Source organism: Anopheles gambiae, chromosome 3 (genome assembly GCF_943734735.2).
Source record: "Anopheles gambiae chromosome 3, idAnoGambNW_F1_1, whole genome shotgun sequence".
Classification (NCBI taxonomy): domain Eukaryota; kingdom Metazoa; phylum Arthropoda; class Insecta; order Diptera; family Culicidae; genus Anopheles; species Anopheles gambiae.
The window spans coordinates 24,164,098-24,183,626 of record NC_064602.1 but is presented as its reverse complement, the minus strand read 5'-3'; the positions used below and the strand labels follow the sequence as shown (position 1 = coordinate 24,183,626).

At 42.3% G+C, this 19,529-nt stretch overlaps 1 protein-coding gene across 2 annotated transcripts in view; it reads right to left on the bottom strand.

The window, feature by feature from the left end:
- Nucleotides 1-694: 694 nt before the first annotated feature.
- Nucleotides 695-19,529, bottom strand: part of LOC1279997 (uncharacterized) — a 50,644-nt gene continuing 31,809 nt past the window's right edge. For both annotated transcript variants that reach the window (XM_061657012.1, XM_061657013.1), the window contains exons 4-8: nt 4,185-4,243; nt 3,961-4,117; nt 3,702-3,882; nt 3,314-3,622; nt 695-3,245 (exon numbers count right to left, since the gene is read on the bottom strand). In XM_061657012.1, coding sequence (XP_061512996.1) covers nt 3,237-3,245; nt 3,314-3,622; nt 3,702-3,882; nt 3,961-4,117; nt 4,185-4,243 — 715 coding nt within the window. In that variant the 3' untranslated portion in view covers nt 695-3,236. The remainder of the gene's footprint in view (nt 3,246-3,313; nt 3,623-3,701; nt 3,883-3,960; nt 4,118-4,184; nt 4,244-19,529) is intronic.

Below are 19,529 nucleotides of genomic sequence, written 5' to 3'. Positions count from 1 at the left end.
ATAATTTAGATGTCAAAAAACTCATCACACTAAAAAGTATAATTATGTTTACGATTGCCCGGAGTAAGTTTAAAAAAAAATATTACTGGGGATCTTTATTTGCGAACTGCTAAACTAAGACTAAAGCTAACTTCTGGATTCGGTGCTATTTAGCTAGCCTGGTGTTTTCGGTGCTGCCAGGTTTGCCGGTCACGTTGTCATCCACGTTTATGATGATCATGCTGCCTCGGTCCGTCCGACCATACGACACCACACCTGGTCGTGGGAACCTACTTCCAGTGGAGTTCCCGTTGGAACCTGACTCCGCGCGTGGAGTAACATCGATGGCTCGCTTGCGACCGTTTTCTTACTCAGCACCTGTATCATAGCGCGTAGCGCATGTGTACATATCTGTATATATTCAAGTGTTCAGTTATCAAGCTTTTTTAGCCAAATTGGTTAAATGATTAGGAGAAAATCACTATCACCGGTAAGAAAACTGGTCCTACTCGGTACTCTGATGGAGGTGCTAGATGTCATATATGATTTAAATGCGTGGCGGGCATGTTATTGAACAATACCACGTGAGAACTTCACTATTGGATCGGTCGATAGGGAAATAGCTTTAATTAAACTAATCTCATTTAATTTCTTTCATAATCCAATAGTCGTCGAATGTCGTCCGTGGAGGATAGCAATATAATCCAAACAACAATTCAAGTATCTCCCCATGATATTTTTATTAAAACACAATTTAACGTTACCGCAACGTGTTGACATGCATTTCCGAAACGTAAAAAAACACTATTTCCTAACACGATGGTAAAAAAGAGGACAAATTAGCACGATAACACAATGCTCCGTAGATAAGTTGCAAAATATTTAGAAAAACTTTTACTATTAGCAGTTAGAACCGGTTGGCAACAAACGTAATTGATCTGCGTTTGCTTAGTTTAGAGCAATGTATTTAAAAAAGATAAAAAAAAAATCAAATCAGAAGTTTTTTTTTATCGGAGCGAATAGGGTAGGATTGTTTCATAACTGCACGTGACACGTATGTACAGGAGTTTGTTTTTGTTTTCATTGTCTGTTGCCCTTTCGTATACATTACATTGTTTGAATAGTTGGTAGCTGCTCCTATATTCCCCCCTACCCTTTAAATGCTGAAATCTGACAAACTAAAAGTACATGTAGCTAACCAAAAAAGAAACAACTCTAAAATTTTGGAATCTTTTGCTTCGTTGTGTAACAGTTTTTCTTTTCGCTTTAACAAAAAGCAATCTACCAACTAAAGGCCGTAAAAGTGTGAACATGATGCGGATTTTTTTATGTTTGCTTATCCCGCCCGTTGTATTTCACTCTATATTAACAATTTATCACACCGTATATGCGCCCTCTCTATCGGTATTGTGCGATCGTTCGTCCACCTTCCTGCCATTCCATTTCTCTTACAAAATTGACCACTGGTAGACGGAACAGAAGCAGTTGGGTTTCGCTTAGCGATATATACTATCCGTCTTCCCTGTTCGCACCCCTACTATGTCGTCGCTTACACCACCAAAAACAGTGTTAAAAACTGTCCCTTAAAATCAAAGTGGCAACAGAAAAGTTAAGTGCCTTCACTACACCGGCGGACGACACCCATTTGGTAACACGTTTACAATCAAGGCGTATCATTATTTATGGAACATACCAGGGACCAGTGCAGTTCTGTGCAGTGGTGAACATAAAAACTTAACCGACAGTGAAATATTTTGAATCCTAACAAAAAACGAAATGCTTTTCAAGACTGCTATTCAAAGGAAAGCAAACAAAAAAGCGAACGATCGATTGCTAAACCTAACTACAAACACTTCGCTAGCCCCAATTTACTTACATGACGTACATACAACGTGTACTTTCCTCTTTAGCTTGAACTCCATTTCAAGGCAGCAGCAGCTGCTGCTGCTGCTGCTGCTACACGTTTGAAACAGTTTTGGCGATTTGAAATTTTGTCTTCCATTTTTTCCATTACTTTCTTCCTATTACTAGCCCAGCGACGGGTCGGACCTTTTTTCCCGTTTGTTTTTAGTTATCAATTCCTATTTAACACTAAGTAGTTTCTTGCTGCTGCAAAAGCGCCCCTCTGCTGCTTCTACGCCATGCCCTTGCTTCGGGACGGAAACAAGCTGCCACTGCCATCGCTATCTACGATCGCTCGAATTAATTGCTAACGTTTTTGATTTCCATTTTCTCATAGCTCTTACTACTAGATTGGTTAAAAGAGTTTTTTTTCCGTTGAAAGAAGAGAAAACAAACATGCCATCCCACTCACTCTCTCTCTCGCTATTCCTCTCTGTCCTTCAGAGCGAGAGAGGACCGATGATTATACAGTTAAAACACACACTTTTCACCTTTCACCTGGACGTTCTGAACAGCAAGGTGTAATGCGTATGGAAAGGTAAAACTTAACTTAAAATATAAAATAGTAAAAAAAAATATTAAAAAAAACCCTTTGACACTTTCTTGAGCAAAATCCTCGGCCACGAACAAAAGGTTGGTTAGCTTCATTCAATCCCCAAAAAATTGATTCACCGCCGCCTACTGCGATGGAAAGAACCAAACGGGTGGAAGTTTTTCGGCAAATGATGGTAAGACCAAACGTCTCCGCGGCAGTTTCGCCCGCCGAGAGACTTCTAACCAACCGTGTTCGATGGCCGTACGCAAATATTCGTGATTTGCGGAGTTCAAAAGAAGCACAACCATCTTCTCGGTGCGACAAACAACAGCATTAACGGAACTGATCGGAGTGTTTAGTTTGAGTTCAGCGAGCACAGCTCACAGTTGGTCTGTGGACCGCACAGCCCACCACAGGACGGTGGCATCTTGAACGCCAGCACGCCCGCCGTCTGGAAGTTGGCGTAGTTGGCGTTCCAGCAGGCTGCGGCAGCGGCGGCCGCCGCCGGCACCTGCCACAGTGCGGCCGCGTTCGTCGCCAGCTGCTGCTGCTGTTGCTGAAGTTGCTGCTGCTGCTGCTGTTGGGCCTGCTGTTGAGCATGCTGTTGGGCTTGCTGCTGTGCCTGTTGCTGTGCCTGTTGCTGCTGCTGCTGCTGCTGCTGCTGTTGTTGATTATTTTGTTGCTGTGTTTGATTAGATGTTTGTTGCTGTGGTTGCTGCTGTTGCTGCTGCTGCTGTTGTTGCTGTTGTTGCTGATTCTTTTTGGATTTTGCTCGGGAGGAACCTTTACTGCGGGTCACAGTACCTCCCGGGGTTTCTACTCACATAACCTACAAAAAAGCCGCAGAAACAGGGCGTTAGTAAAAGATCCCGAAGATGGTGTTGGGGACCATAGTACCTGAAGTATCTGTGACGCCTCAAACGCGGTGCCGGGCAGCAGGATGACCGGTGTCGAGACGTGGCCCGCCTCGACGCAGATCATGTTCGGGTACTCGTCGTCACCAAAGTCCTGGCACTCGCGCGCCTTCTCCATCCACGGGTTCCACACGACCGTGTCGGGGAAGTTGTACTTCTGCAGGCGCATCTTCCGCCCGGACACCACGTTCGTGATGACGTGCTCCTGGGGCGTGTGCTGGTAGACCCGGTCCGTCCACTCGTTGATGGTGACCGCATCCCGGCCCTCCTGGTAGATGGCTCCGTCTCGTGTCTGTGGAGATGTAGGAGAATTTGTCACACTTAACGTATCACTGGAACTAGAAAGTACTTGACAGGGCGTTAGGTTCTACCTTATCGACAAAGGTGCAACCGTGCAGTCCCGTAATCTGGCATCGGCGCACGTCCGGCACCTTCAGGTAGGTGTGCAGCAGCAGATTGAAGGAGAAGGTCATGTCTTTGCTCGGGTTGTACACGCCGATGTGGAAGTGGAGCTCCTTCTCGCGTAGGATCAACCGGTACGTTATGCGAAATCTGAGAAAGGGAAGACAAAAGATCGCAGGTCAGCAATGGTGGTGAGGAAAGAATTCGAAAAATAAGCGACCGCCTTACGGATAGTTCCACATCGAGCGTGTAATTTCGTTGTCCATTAGGCTGAAGACGGCTTCCACGTCACCGCTGGGCAATCGTTCCGGGGCACGCTCGAGCGTCCACCGGACCACCCGGCCGAAGCCATGCTGTGGGCCAAAGTTCCAGGGACCGAATTGTGCTAAAGTAAAGCGAGTGAAAAGTTAATTATGAAACACTGCATATTCACTATTTCCAAAGAAACTTACGAAAAACGAACGGTATGCCACCACGGATTGCCTTCTTCCCATCAAAAACTGCTAGTTTACTGTAAGATAAGGAAGAAAAAAGACATATTCATTAACTTACTTCATTCTTACAGCATACAATTCTATCGAAAACTCCCAAACATTCACGGAGAAGATCTTACAGCCCGCTATTGGGGCAATAATTTAACATGGACTTGCTCATTTTCACTCTTCAGTTTGGTTTATTCTCTCTTCCGGCTTGCTGCTTACGCTTCCGGCCAGTAGTCTACGCTTAATAAGCACTTTCTGTTGAGTGAATCACGTCTTTACCGCTCGTTCATAAGCACGTGCCTGAGCCAAACGCTCGTAAAATGTTAAGTAATATGGTTCATCCTCTAAGGGCAGAGGTCGGCAAGCAAATGGAATGAGTTTTGGATTTTAATATCCAAATAATAGTATCATTTTGGTGCGTTTGTTGTACACATGAGTTAACGAGTTTAAGAGGCGAATGACCTCAAAGTTAGATAGACCTCAAGATAATTATTAAAATTAACTAAAGTCATGCCAAAAATCAAGTGTAACAAACGATATTAATTAAATCGAATACGACCGGTATAAGGCAAACCAACAGGTGGAAAATATCTTGAGGAATATATTATTGAAAAGCCGTCATCCCTCAAAATTAAATAAATTAAATGGAACAAACCATAGAACTGACCAAACTTCCTTCATCGAGCCTATCTACAGCTCTGGAGATTTCAAACTGCCCTTAGTAGTATGGGGCACTGTATCCCACGACATAACAACACTGTTTATCTTAGGATCAATTCTGGTCAATAAACTAAGTGTCTCACACACAGGAAAGACGATTAACCACCATCAAAACGACCTTGGTCCACAACACACAAGACTAATTGTCATTGTGTGTTGTGTCATAGTAGAAGAAAAGAGTATTATTAAACAATTTCTGAATTTTGTAAAAAAAAATCATCCGTTAAAGTGTCACCGTTAAAGTGATATATAGATTTCGAATTTTCGTTATAAAAAAATACCCCACCATCTGTACGCGCAATTTGCGTAATTATTGAATGAAATTAAGAAGGAAAAAAACCGCTACACACATCCCACCGTTCATTCATTCATTCATCCACCATCGAGTGTAGTACATAATTTTAAAGAGCAACGCTTTTACGCTACACACCGATCTCCTCTTTCACCGACAGTTCGATCGGCAACCGTTTCCTTGTCGCGAAATCGATGAATGAAACGATGGTCACGCTTATCAATTAACGCAGGGCAACAACGCTCTGTGGGTCAGCTGTCGCTCACTCACTCACGCACCCAAAACCCATTCATTCATGTTTCGGTACCGGAAGCGCTGTCCAAGATAGACCTGCTACATTGATCGACGCGAATCGATCACCTGTTACTGAGGCGCGTCCGTGATCCGAAGTCCGATCCAACTCTACTAGACCCAGCAGCAGCAGCAGCAGCAGCAGTAGGAGCAGCTGCTTCTTTTGGTGAAATCACCGGAAGTGATAACGATGCTGCGTACATTCGATACGCGTTAAGCGCAGTTGAGGCCAATCGATGGCGGGTTGTAATTACAGACAGATCAGATCAGGTGCTACCGGCACCGGGCTGCATGGGTTGGGCATTTCGGACAACAGCGGAGCTGTTCAGGGACACAGCATTAACAACATCTTTATCATTTGCACAGGGTTTTTTTAAAATATATTTAAACCAACCTACAAAACAAGATGAATGTCACTTTTACCTTCAACTGGTGGCAGTAAGCAACGAATTCATTGATCAACTGTTTACAGACAAAGCCTTCCATTCAAATGAGACATTTATGTTTCACTTCCTGCTAGTAGTACTATCATGTTTCGTACTTTCGTCTGCGCCTTGAATGACTCCCTGAGAGACCACTTAAAGGGCACACGATCAAGACGAAATTAGCATAAGCGGGCGCACGTGGCTTCTGTAGGCAATCATCAATTTCTCCCGAATGATTTCGATGCTCATGCGATCGCAGCATCCGATCGAAGCTGCACCGATCTCGCATTAACTGTGCCATCCGTTTCTTTCCCTTTCTCCACCATCAAACCCCTCTAACGCTAACGAAGATCACGCGTAACGACAGCACGCTGTCTTCGAGCGCCACTGACCAACGGCCAACGGCTTTGCATCCCCTTCACGGGAGATCTACACAGATGGTCAGCACGATGACGGAGCCTTTTTTAGTCTTCTGCTTTAGGCTACCCCTTTTTTCGTCGCTTCTTTCACTGTCCCACATGCGCGCTCGCCTCCCACCCAAAGCGCTCTAACCCTGGCCGACCGCCAAAGTGTAATTGCGCGGGTATGGTAATGAACGGGTCCCTCTCAGGATAGTTAATTACTTTTTTTCAGCAATCAATTATCGAGTTACCGTTTAACGCGCGCAAGCACACCAGTGCGGCGTTTGACGCCTTTGAGTGTATTGGACTGGACACCCCATTGGCCCTTCTTTTGCGCCTTTTTTGCCGTTGCGGTTGCCTTTGTTTCCAACCCAAGCTTGGAGCTTTTTCTATACTCAACTTTTCTTTTCGTTAACAAAAAAATAATAATAACGTCCCACTGCCCGTGGCTAACCCTTCATTTTGGGGAAGACCGGTACCATGGTCTGTTACCGGAACGGGAACGAGGGGGGCATTGGGAGGAGGAGGGAAGTTCCCTTTTTCCCCCATGCAAGCACCGTTCGATCGTGATCTTAATGTATGTGTATTTTTTTAGTTCATTAATTTTGTCGGCTCATCAGCGCAGCAGCGCGCAGATCGCCAGTTTTAATGCCGGCACCCTCGGTGTGGATGGTAATTTGATTTTTTTTTTCCTCCCGGGTGTACTGGAACATATTTTTTTGTTGCGAATAGGGTTTTTTGGTGTACCTCTTGTTGGGTATGGTGTACAAGAAAACTGTTCATCGGTCAAAATCGACCGAGGAAAGGGAGGAAATTGTCCAGTACCTGTATGAATTTTTGCACTGTTAGAAGGTAACTGTAACAAAGAGTAATTTGACGGTGTTGAAGAAAAGCGTTATTTTGGATGAAGCAAAAAACCAAAACCAGGGAACATGGTCACAACAGTACACAATTGCAACAGACCGAAATAGCGACAGAAAATGTAAATTTTAAATATTGTGAATTAATGAAATTATGAATTAATCGTCTTTGTTGTGGGTTGTTCCTATCGTAATATTGTTGTATCCCCTCGATTTTCTCAATTCCCGTTAGTTTTATTAAACTCCAATCAGCATTGTTCAATTAATGCATTTTTAAAGAGTTGGCCCGCTTTCCATCCAAGACAATCGCCACATTTTTCCTCTGTGCTGGCCTTAAAATAATGGCAAAACTAGAAATTATCACAAAGTGTCTAAATGTTTTCTGCCTTCTGTCTGTCTGAAATCTCATGCTTATCATCCATCAGACAATTTCAAGCAAGTAGATGAATACAGCTGTGTAAAATACAACAGTAAACAAATTTCGGACCCTGTCTCGTAGTACAGTCGTCAGCTCGTACGACTTAATAACATGCCCGTCATGGGTTCAAGCCCCAAATGAACCGTGCCGCCATACGTAGGACTAAATATCCTGCTATGGGGGGATCAATAAGTCACTGAAAGCCAAGCCACAAGTAGTGGTGCAGGCAGGCCTTGACTGACAACGGTCGTTGAGCCAAAAAGAAGAAATAAATTTCGAAAAAAATGCTTCGATTTCCACAAAAATCGACATTGATGCTCTAATCCACGCATGGCTGGTGAATGAACTCCATGACTGTGGCTTCAACACAATACGCAATACCATTCAAACTCTACTAGCTAATTACGGTGAAATTATTATTGTCACACTTACTTTGTCAGCCTTTATAATCTATTTTTAAAAGAATAATCAAAGGGCTAAAGAGGCACATAAACAATCATTTTAAATTCGTAAAGGCCGGGTGACACTGTCCGTACTCACTGGTGTAATTTTGATTTACACTAGCGCACCTGGCGGCGGCTGACCGAAGCATTTTTCCAAACAATTTGGAGCCGCTTCAGAAAATATGTAATTTTTCCATATTTTGTTTTACTTAAATCGGACGAGAAAAGTTTTGTAAAATATAGATACACATGTTCTGCATGCATTGCATCCATTTTCATGGCAAAAAACGATGGAAAAACTACTTAATTTTGAGATCCGGCACGATCATTCCCTCGATGACCAAAAAAAGCTTCCACCAGCCGCCGCCAGGTGCGTTAGTGTAATATTGAAATTACACTAGCAAGTACGGACAGTATCCCCCGGCCTTAAGACAATTTTTAACTGTTTTTGCAATGCTGACTCGCGATCGCGATCTGACGTAAAATGATCTATGATTCGCAGTCAACGTGCAGTTGATAATGTTCAAAAGGATTTGAAATTTGTAAGGATTAGGACATGGATTTTTTAGATCAAGCTAGGTAGAAAACAGTGTGGCCCAATTGCAGGTAAATTGTTAATTAAATTGACACACCTTGATAGATGATCAACAGCGAGAGAGAGTTTGACGTACCTGCTCCATAACAGTGACTACCAGACCTTTGAACCGTTATCATTTGAATCAACACACATTAACAACAGACAACATTAACTTGGTTTCAGTCTGTTAAGCTAAATAAAAATAAAACAAAAAAACCACACAACACGCACTGGAAGGGAAACATCTCATCTCATTGCACACTTAAAATTGTACAAGAGCCCGTTGCTAACGGTCACTTGGCGAAAGAGTGGACATCTTTTGAAGTAACGGATGGTTCCGGCTGTTTCGAGAGCAACTTCATAGCGGGGCTCTGGGGCTCTGGCTTTAGACTGACCACACCACAGGTTGTGCTGTTTTTTGCATTTGAAATTATTTCTGTCGACTGTTAAATCGTCAACAACAGCAAAAAAAAAAAGAACGAAACGGTGTATGATATAAGCCACAAAAGCACAGGTGTAATAAAAAGACAAAAAACCGGTACTCATTATCTAACTGACAAACAAAAACTGACTCGCTAGCTTCAAAGCTTCGGACGGTCATAATAGTAATGGAAAAAGGTGCTTTCCTTCGTTTAACTATCGCTAGCGAGGGAAGGCAAGTGTTACTGGCAAACGTTGATCGTTTAGGACAGTATGAAACCATTTTAAAATGTACTGTCTTATCACTCATGAAGCATTTTTGGGGCATAAAAAATGCTGTTTTTCATCAAAAACATGACAATTTCGCATGAAAGAATGGCCCAACATTTGTAGAATTGTTTTAAAGGTATTTTGTTGTGCAATATTGTTGAACATTAAACATTGTTAAGTTGTTCTGTTACCTTTGCTACTAGCGGTCCTTTACACGATCGATCCGTGCCGGCCAACAATAAACAAACACCCGCAAAAACAGCAGTTTTAAACGGCTAATTCATTAAGCATTCGATCGGGAACTTCACCCATCTTGTGCAAGAACAAAACGGTCGAACCTTTTTTCGCTGTTTGTCTTACAAATGGTGGGACAAGAAGCAGAAGCAGAAATTCGATTCGATTTTCAGCTTGCAAGTGTGTATCTCCAGTACTACAAGAGTCTGTGAAGGATCCAACTTTGCTTTTTTGAAGCTCCATACACTCCACACCACGATGGAATCGCCCACCCACCTCTCCTGCGAAAGGAGGAGGCCAATTATTCATTTCGATTCCAGTTATAAAATCAACTGCCATTAGTGGCACTTTTTAACTCGTGGAAGCAATTATTTACCAGTTTTTTGTTGTTGTTGTTTGGTTTGGTTTGTTTATGTGCCATCCCTTTTTTTCTGCGGGCCCTGAGAGAGGGCATGTTTTCTTGACAGTATCATCGCCCCTGCCTGCCGTTCAAGATGGATAGGTCCGTCCATTTGCTGGCTGTTTTTTTCTGTTTTGGTTGTCTTTTTCTAATGACCATCGTTTAGCTGCTCATCACACTGAGCAAATAAAGCCCCACACACTCACTCGCACATTCTGAGAGCGGTGTACTTGAAACGCAAATTAAATATACCGAGAACGTTTAAGAAAGATTCCAGCGACCAGAAACAGCGTGCGGTGGATCATGTTAGGAAATGGATTCGCAGTAAAACGGCAACGAAGCTATCAGGAACTGTTTTTTTTTTAATCCGATTATGTAGTAACGTCATGAATGTATGCTGCATAGGAAAAAGGGATTACTTCATCTCTGTGGAAAAGGCCTAACAAAAGCGCCAATTTGATCAGCAGTCACTGTGGCGGTCAACAATTGTAACTAATGAAAAACTACTATCAATTACTGGCAGTCGGTAGTCGTCAACTGCTAGGTAACTTGGTCGGTAGTCCTCAACTGCTTGGTGATCTTAATGATCACTTCCCTGTCCACGTGTCCTCGTGTCCACGTGTCCATTGGGCCAAATGTTGAAACAGTTATTCGAGGAAACTATTCACTTCGTTCAGATGAAAGGTAAATGTTTTTAGCGGGAAAACAATATCCAGCACGTGTCTCTCAGGCCACAAATCGTGCGAATGCCTTTCGCAATACGGTTCACTGAGGGACTGCAAACGAGCAACAAGATATGATGAACGCATAAGGAAGGAGGACGTTTTTACCTCTGTAACTTCAAACCAATAGTGTTTAAGCCAGCAGTTTGAAACGATCATTTACTATTCTTACTGGGAAATCTTATAGGATTTGGATCCAAAAAGGGTGCTATAGAGTCCATTTTCTAAATTATAAAGTTCATTTTACAATGAAAAAAAGTTAAAAATCTATCCCAAAATTATGAAAATTATGTTCTTTCTCTATCATTTAAACTAAAGCTGATTCAATTAGGGGTAAACAGGGTAAACTGAACATGCGAGGCAAAAAGAGCCCCCCTTTATTTAAGCATTGCTTCATAGTAAGGATAAAATTCTAGGCTCAAAATGCATTCATTAGAGTGTTCTATGCACACCACGTATGTTTTATAAACCTTAATTAACCTATAACCATAGCTAAATACAAAATAAGATTTAGTTGTATATTGATATTGATGTTTTCTACTTCAAAAATAAGCTTTAAGCAATGTCATAGCGATGCGTTAAAGTCTTACGGGGTATATTTTGTTATTAAATTGTTTTTTATTTTTTTAAGTTATGATATCTCTGTACAATTGCGTATGAAGCTTTAAGCTGAAGAATGCGTATTTTTATGAATATACTGTGGATAATGAATATACTTGTGCTCTGATAACCGTTTTTTTTAAATATCCTCCTCAGAACGCAATGTCACCTTTGTATTGAACTGTCATTTCTCAACAACACGAATAAACGGATAGCCGGATAAAAGGTACCCGGATAAACGGCGTTCCACTGTAACAAAACAATATAACAATGTTTAACGTAGGGTAAAATGGGCAGATGCTTTTCCATATGGCGCTTAATGAGGTCATGGTGTTGTATTTGTCCACACAATAATGCTTAAAGGCACAGCTTCAAAAGATTCGATTTCGTGGGTTGAAACGTGTTTGAAAACATTGAAGGGCTTTCCTGAACAGCAAAACGGAAGATAGAAAGAGAATACATTTCACGAGATATGTGCAAAAGCTTTGACCATCACATAAGCGCTGTTGTTGTCGGCCCATATTGCCGCAGTGTTTTGACATTTCCCGGTTTGTTTAAATATGCCCTTTTTGCCCCGCGTGTCAAAATAACATCTCATCATCAACATCAACTTTTATTTTTACTCTTTTTTATATGTTTACTCTGTTTCAGGCTATTTTGCATTATTAATTCATATAGAAATGGTGGAGGTATATAATACTGTAACAATAATTGTATTTTGTGGAAAATGCCAAGCTATATTCATTAAACTGCTTAACATGCCCATTTTGCCCCGCTTTCCCCTACATTTGAAATGAATTTAAAGAATTCATCAAAATTCGACATAAATTTCAATTAATAAGTCTATTCAAAATTCAAATTGTCTACAAAAGATGATGCGATCAAAATAACTGTAATCTTATTTTTTAGTTTACTTTTATGATTTCTCTAATCCATAGGGAAACCATAACCGTGAGTAATTCATATTATAAATTAAATGGCCTGTACAAGAAAAAATATACAAAAAGTGAAGTACACAAAAATGTAGATTATGCTGTAATGCGTAATTTAAAATGAAGAGCAATTAATTATCATCTAATTGACAATCCAAATTGGTACTCGGTTGTACAGGTAAATGATAAATCTCATCATCATCTTATTTACAATATCTTGGAACAATTATTTTCATTTTCCTCCGAAAGCTTCATACTTCAAAGAGGCTTATTAACAATTCACCTTCAAAAAGCTTTTGTACTAACTAAATGGTTCTTGTTAAAATTATCCAATTTCTGTTCTGGAAGCTTAATATTCTAACTCAAGCAGCAAAACACATCTTAACCGAGATTTATGTTCTAATCTTTAGTCGAGTACGTACAAAACTTTCCGATTACTTATGTTTATCTAAAAATGCTGCCCCCCTTCTGTCTGACCGCCCGTTTCGTGTCGGTGAATGGATAAATCGGTCTCGATCATCGTTCCAAGGGGTCGATGTTTCTTCCTCTTTAAATTCGCCACTGCAACACATATCTTATTTTTTCGGTCGCTTTCTCTCTCTCTCTCTCTCTCTCTCTCTCTCTCTCTCTTTTCTCTCTCTTTCTCGCTCCCTCGGCAATGCCTCCCATCGTTGACCCGTCGAAACGTCAAGTCACTCGTACGCCATAAATTAACCAACGCTAAAACATGTGGTTCTTCTCCCGATGGCGCGTCTGCGGCAACAACCCCTGTCCAGCCGCTCGCCCTGTCCCCGCGCTCACGGTCAATTTCCTAACCCTACGCGCTGGGCCCTTGCTGGACTCCCCGTGCGCTCCTGTGCGATCCTTCCGGGTTGTCGTCCTGAATTTCATTCTTCATTTTTTTCCTACTATGTGTGTGTGTGTTGCTGTGCAGTTTCACGGTGTGCGCGGGAGCAAGAAATGTTTATGTACGTCTACGAGCACGAGGGTGATACGATGGGTGGGGTGCGCCCACTGCTTGGTGGGCCATTTGTTTTGTGCCTTTCGTGATCTCCCTCTCTCTCTCTCTCTTACTCTCTATGTTCTCGTACATATATATAAAACACACACACAAATACACACGAATGGTACGGCTGCTAGTGTTGGGTTTGTATAGAAAGTGTGCAGAAAAAGCACGTGGTGAAAAACGCTAATGGCGCATCTCGCAACCGGAAAACCCCGCCGCGTAAGCAGCAGCCGGCCGGGGGTGGTGCAACAAGGGACGGGAGGGAACGGTGCGGAGATTGAAATGAATCGGAGCGCCACTATGTCCCACTTTATGGGATGGGGAAGGGTGTGTCAGCAGAACGGAGAGGAAAGAGGGTGGAGAGGTGGGTCAGCAACAAAAAAAAACGCCAACATGACAGCATTTATTTACGACGAGACACGGTGGCGAACACGTGCATAAAAACCAAAACAGAGAGAATGGCCAAGACAGAACGCCGGGAGAGAGTAGTGTAGTGTGCAGCCGCGAGAGAATCGGCGAACAGGGGAAAAACGGTCCGGTTTTTATGCACGCAACAGTCGGTCCTGGTGATGACGCCAGAACTCTTCTCCCCTGCTTCCTGTTCCACTCCCCCGAAACGAGCGTTTCTGCTTGTCCCCTGCTTGCGTCGGACGATGGCAAGGCTGCACCATCGTCTCTCGGACGCCCTCTCCCGGAAGGGCGTGTTATGGGAAGAAGCACAAAACCGACCTATGTATCTTCGCTTCGTTTCGCGAGCATTGATAAGTTTTTGGAAAGGATTAGTATGCACTGATATCAAATTTGATCAGATTTGAGAAGATAAAAAATGTGTGCGTCTTATCCCTAATCTCAGGATGGTGATAGACAACTTATGATGTTAGGTGAATAATAATCATTTCCAAGGAATGTGGCTATGAACCAACATGGAAAAATTCCAAAGAGAAAAATAGGCTGACAACAGAAGTACTCAAACGAGATTAAATTCTGAGTTGCGTTCAGAGAACTAAGGATTTAACAGACAGACGACATAGGTTTGGATTTGGTGTGTTGGGGGTTTATTCCAGCGGTTGTAATATTTTTGATATACTTTCTTTTTGGTAATATCCTTTAATATCACACAGAGTTCAGGTAATATTCCTACGTAATCAGCTCATTCTCAAAACCCTGTAACAAAAGGCCTCAAAACCCTGAGGAAGACCGGACTGGAATATCAGGTAATGGATGTGTGTTAGTTAAAAAGTGTGAAAGAGACATTCGAACTCCAAAGACTTCATTGTCCAACAAGATTCCATAAACGCAAAGCCCAGGCTCGTGTGCTGTAATGTTTTGAAGTTGCGATCTAAAAGCTAATGCTGAATGTTCAACGCTGAAGCCATATATTTCTAATTTTCAAATGTTTGAAGTCATTTATCATTTCTCCCGTGTCAGATTAAGCCGAATTGAGGTCCTAAATAGTCACATAAATATATGTTTTTCATGTGTATATATGTATGTGCAAGATATTAATCCACATCAATCTGGTATTCCATTGTCATCATCATAGTTTTCAATTTCTTCAGCATGATTTTCAACACTTCAACGGTCAACGGGTGATGATATCCGGTTACAAAACCCGGCCCAAAAATCAATGGCAACAAACCGTTGAAGTGTTGAAAATTATGATGAAGAAATTAACAGTTACACGGATTTTCCGAGTCAATATATTGTAAATACAGTGAACCCTCTCTTATTTGACACCTCTCCAATTTGAGAAACCTCTCTTATTTGAACATTTTTCACAGTCCCTTGATTTCCAGTACATTTTTGTACCTCTAATTTAGAAAACCTCTGAAATCTGTATCCCTCTTATTTGTGTATGGTGTTGCCATGGTTATTGAAAGATGTATGCTCAAATTGGCGATTTTGTTCGCAGTTTCCTATGGCAACAGTTAGGGCTGCATACTAAATGTTCTGTTTCTTTCTAATTTGTATGGACCTTTCATTCACTTTCCACCTCTGCAATTTGAAAACCCCTCTTATTCGACAGTCCCTTCGTCTCTCAAATAAGAGAGAGTTGACTGTATACAACATTTTTCATTGCTTGCGAGATGTTTTTCAACAGCTGTCAAATGTTGTACAGTGAACCCTCTCTTATTTGACACCAATCAAAACTCTCCAATTTGAAAAACCTCTCTTATTTGAACATTTTGCACAGTCCCTTGATTTCCAGTACATTTTTGTTCGAGGTTTTGTTTTGTCTAATTTGGAAAACCTCTGAAATCTGTGTTATTGAAAGATGTATGCTCAAATTAGCGATTCTGTTCGCAGTTTCCTATAGCAACAGTTAAGGCTGCATACTAAATGTTCTGTCTCTTTCTTGTCTTGTATGGACCTTTCATTCACTTTCAACCTCTCTAATTTGAAAACCCCTCTTATTCGACAGTCCCATCGCCTCTCAAATAAGAGAGGGTTCACTGTATTTTCATCACAATAATCTTCTTCCACATGATTTTCAACACGTCGCAAGCTGAATTGAGTTTGATAGTTCTTTGTGATGTGTTGAGAATCATTTGTATGAACTGAAATCGTATTATGATGCAAATGTACCATTTGACAGCTGTTGAAAATCATCTTGGAGGTGGCGAAAAATGATGTACACACTCGAACGTAACTTGGAAATTATCGAACGATTAGTTTAATAGAACGAATACAGCTTTTCAATCAAAGAAATTCACTTCTAGTCAATAACTGATGCCTAAAAATGCAGGGACGCATAACGCGTACGTTAAAATTGTTGCAAAAAAGTAGATAATCGTTTAGTACATTTTCAATGAACATCTTCCAGAAACGTTTCCATCACTTGCGTTCGCCTATGACTGCGTTTGCCTCCCCAAAACACGTACAGCAAACGCTCCGAGCGAAAGAACCACACTATCGGCCAACTCTGGTGAGCATAAAAACACAACATCCATCGTTCAACCGACGTACCTCACCGCCACCATCCAACCTCCCCCCACCCCACCCGACCAAAGTGGTGGTGATGGTGAATGGCGCAATTGTGGAGAAAATGAATGCGAAAAGGGCAGCATGAAAAACTTGGAACCAAAACTTCGACGCCGGCTACAAACACAAAGAGCCGAGAACACACACACACAGACACACACACCAGTGTGCTATGACATGCTCGAAGCTGCTGGCGGCGGCAATGGCTTTTTGTGTGCTCGTTTTCCACTGCTGCTGCTGCTGTTGATGGTGAGAAGAAAAACTAGGGGAAAAACCTCCCTCTCCCCCCCCCCCCCCCAAGGTTTATATGTATTAGTGAGCACACAAGGTACTTGGAAAGGCAAGGGAGATTTCACACAAACTGGAGTGAACGAAAAGGAACCATGCCAGGATTGTGATGCGCAGTTCGGGGCCTTTTTTTTTTCTTCTTCATTCTCTATCCTCCTTCTGGGGTTTGGGGGGTAAGGGGAAAGGAACACGAAGATAAGGTTTTGAGGGGGGTCGAAATCAGTGTGTAAACAAAAAGCTACAAAATTCATCATCCTGGCTGGCGCTGGCGAAGCTGGATTGTGTTGGAAATGGTCCTGTAAGAGGGAATAAGCTTTAACCTTTTATGTAAGAGCACAAAATAATTCTAATAAATTGCATTTAGTAGACTTTATTATAGAAATAATACTCAAAGAATGGTGTATGATGTTATACTCTCCAGAAAGGATAGCAAAGCAACGGTGAAAACGGTGAAAAAGATGTTCAACGAAAAGAGACGCATCGAGAATGTCAAAAGCGCGGTAAACAAAACACATGCATGCTCCAACAGGAACAGCCTACTGTCTCGGTGCCTTTCTCATGCCGACGAGCTATCTCTCGCTCTCCCAAGCATGGTCCCGGTCTAGCGCCTGTTCTTTGCCGATCGGCCGTCGGCCAGGCGGCATCCAGGCCACCATCTCCCGGTAGAGGAGATTAGTTTTTATTCCCATTTTCATACAAAAAAATGGTTCCTCCACACTCGTCTAACGAACTGCTCCGCCTTTCATTGTGCGCCGGTTTGCGCAGTTTAAACTTTAAATTTCGTAACGGCATAAAAACGGCAACGGCAACTGTCAGTTTAAAAAAACGATCCTAGCAAACCGGCAAAAAGGTAAAATTCTGGGAGGCTAGTGGCGTAACAAAGAACTCAGCTCTACAAACTGGGATACTGTCCCTTTTTCTCTCTCTTACATACACACACAAACACATAGATACCATAATACAGGCGCCAACCGAACCGCCGTTTGGACGATACAGCCCTTGCCTTTTTTTGTCTATGGCAGGCAAAAAGAGAAGCGCTAAATAAGAAAAAACCGAAAGTACGAAAAACGGCGGAAACTGCCAACTGGAGGGGGGCGGGTGTCTGGCCGCGCATCCCAGAATCCCAGGCCGATGAAAGCAAATGCTCCGCATGTTGGAGGAAGCCAACCGTCAACCAAAAAAAAACCAAACCATGTGACCATTTTTTCGACGCCCGCAGACAAAACACGGTAGCGCGAAGCTGCTGCTTCTGGTTTCCGACGGCGATCATAGTTGGCGGAGCAGAGGAGTGTACAGTTGGGAACCGAAATGGGTTCATTGTGTGTGGCAAAATTCCGAGCGGGGTTTTTTTTGTTAAGTTTACGTCTAACAACAGAGAAGTTCAAAATTGGCGAATTGTGAAGCGAAGAATGGAACGGAAGCGGTTGAGTTGAGCTCAGGTGTGCCCCGCCTAACGGTATTTTGGAGTGGTTGAGTTTTAGCAAAGGATTTTGCACATTTGTGGGAATGATCGGGGCTTTCTCAAGTGACCAAGATGATGCGTTTCGTTTGCTGTATGTTTTGTATTTTAATTCCCCAACAAAAAAGCTCATCAAATCACCACAAACATTCAAAAATGTGTATCCCATTTTTCTGCAACGAACGTATAACGCACACACACAAACGTATTGCATAAAATTGACAATCGAAACTGGGTCGGTTTCGTGCTGGTAGCGCAAACGTGCATACAAAACAACGGTTCGTTTGCATTTTACTGACCTTGAAAGGCGCATTGCGTTGTCGCCGCCATCGTCGTCATCGCCATTGCTGTTCTACTCTCAACCCCCCCTTTACAGACAAGCAGCAGCAGCAGCAGGAGCAGTTTGATGTTTGGTGGAATCTTTTATGTTTTGGCATCAGGCCACACACCAGCGGCGGGGGGTGGTGGTGCCGCGCTCTGCCAGACGCAAGAGATCCTCGGCTTTATGCGCTACCATTCAGTGATTGTTCTCTCGCAATAAGAAGGGTACGAGCGGGCGTTAGCATAATAAACAAACACCGATTCACCAAACGGGAGGGTGGGGAGGGGGTCTTATTTGCGAACGAGTGAGGGGGCGGGAGGCACACAACCCATAAGGAATTATTGCGCATGGGTGTTTTTTCTTCTTTCTTCTTTCTCTCGATTTGCTCGCAAATACACTGAATGCCAAGGGCAAGGACGCCTACGGTGCATGCGGATCGTCATCCTCGACACATGTGTCTTATGTGTGGGTATAATTTAAAAAAAGGGATATTTATACTGTTACTTGCTATTTGTTTGACTGGTTTGGGCTACATTTGAACCGTTAGTTAGCTGCAGAGATACTTAAACATAAACACATTAAAGTAATCCTTCTAGTCTAAAGCATAAAACATAACTCATAACATAAAACGGTTCAAAAGCATAGAAAATTTTATAAATATAGCATGATGAACGAATAGAATAAATGAACCAATGATGGCTATAATATGCGATGAAGATACGGATTTTACTCATGTAAAAATAATTATTGAGTAAAATTTCAAAAGTCTACATGCTTTGTTGAATCCTAAAATGTGTACAACACCGCAGTGTTTTATTATTTAGAGACAGTGTTTGTAAAATTCGAAGAAAATTTCAATTAAAATTTTGAATCACAAGGAACCCTTTCTTCTTCTTTTATTTGGCGTAACGTCCTAACGCGGACATGCCGGCCTATACATGCCTTCGAGACTTAATTTCATTACCACGCAGCCGGAAAAGTCCATCCTTGCTCCGGGGGGACGGTCCATTCTAGGCTTGAACCCATGACCCCATGACGGGCATGTTATTGAGTCATTCGAGTTGACGACTGTACCATGGGACCGCCCCTCAAGGTACCCATTATGGCTATATTGTTTCAAGCAATTCACCATAGCTGTACCAATTGTGGCTCTGTGTAATACTCTAGGATATTTACACCAAAAATCATTTTGTGACATCGTTTTACAGGGTTTCGCACGATTTATTGATTGGTTCTCATCAATTTTTGGTACG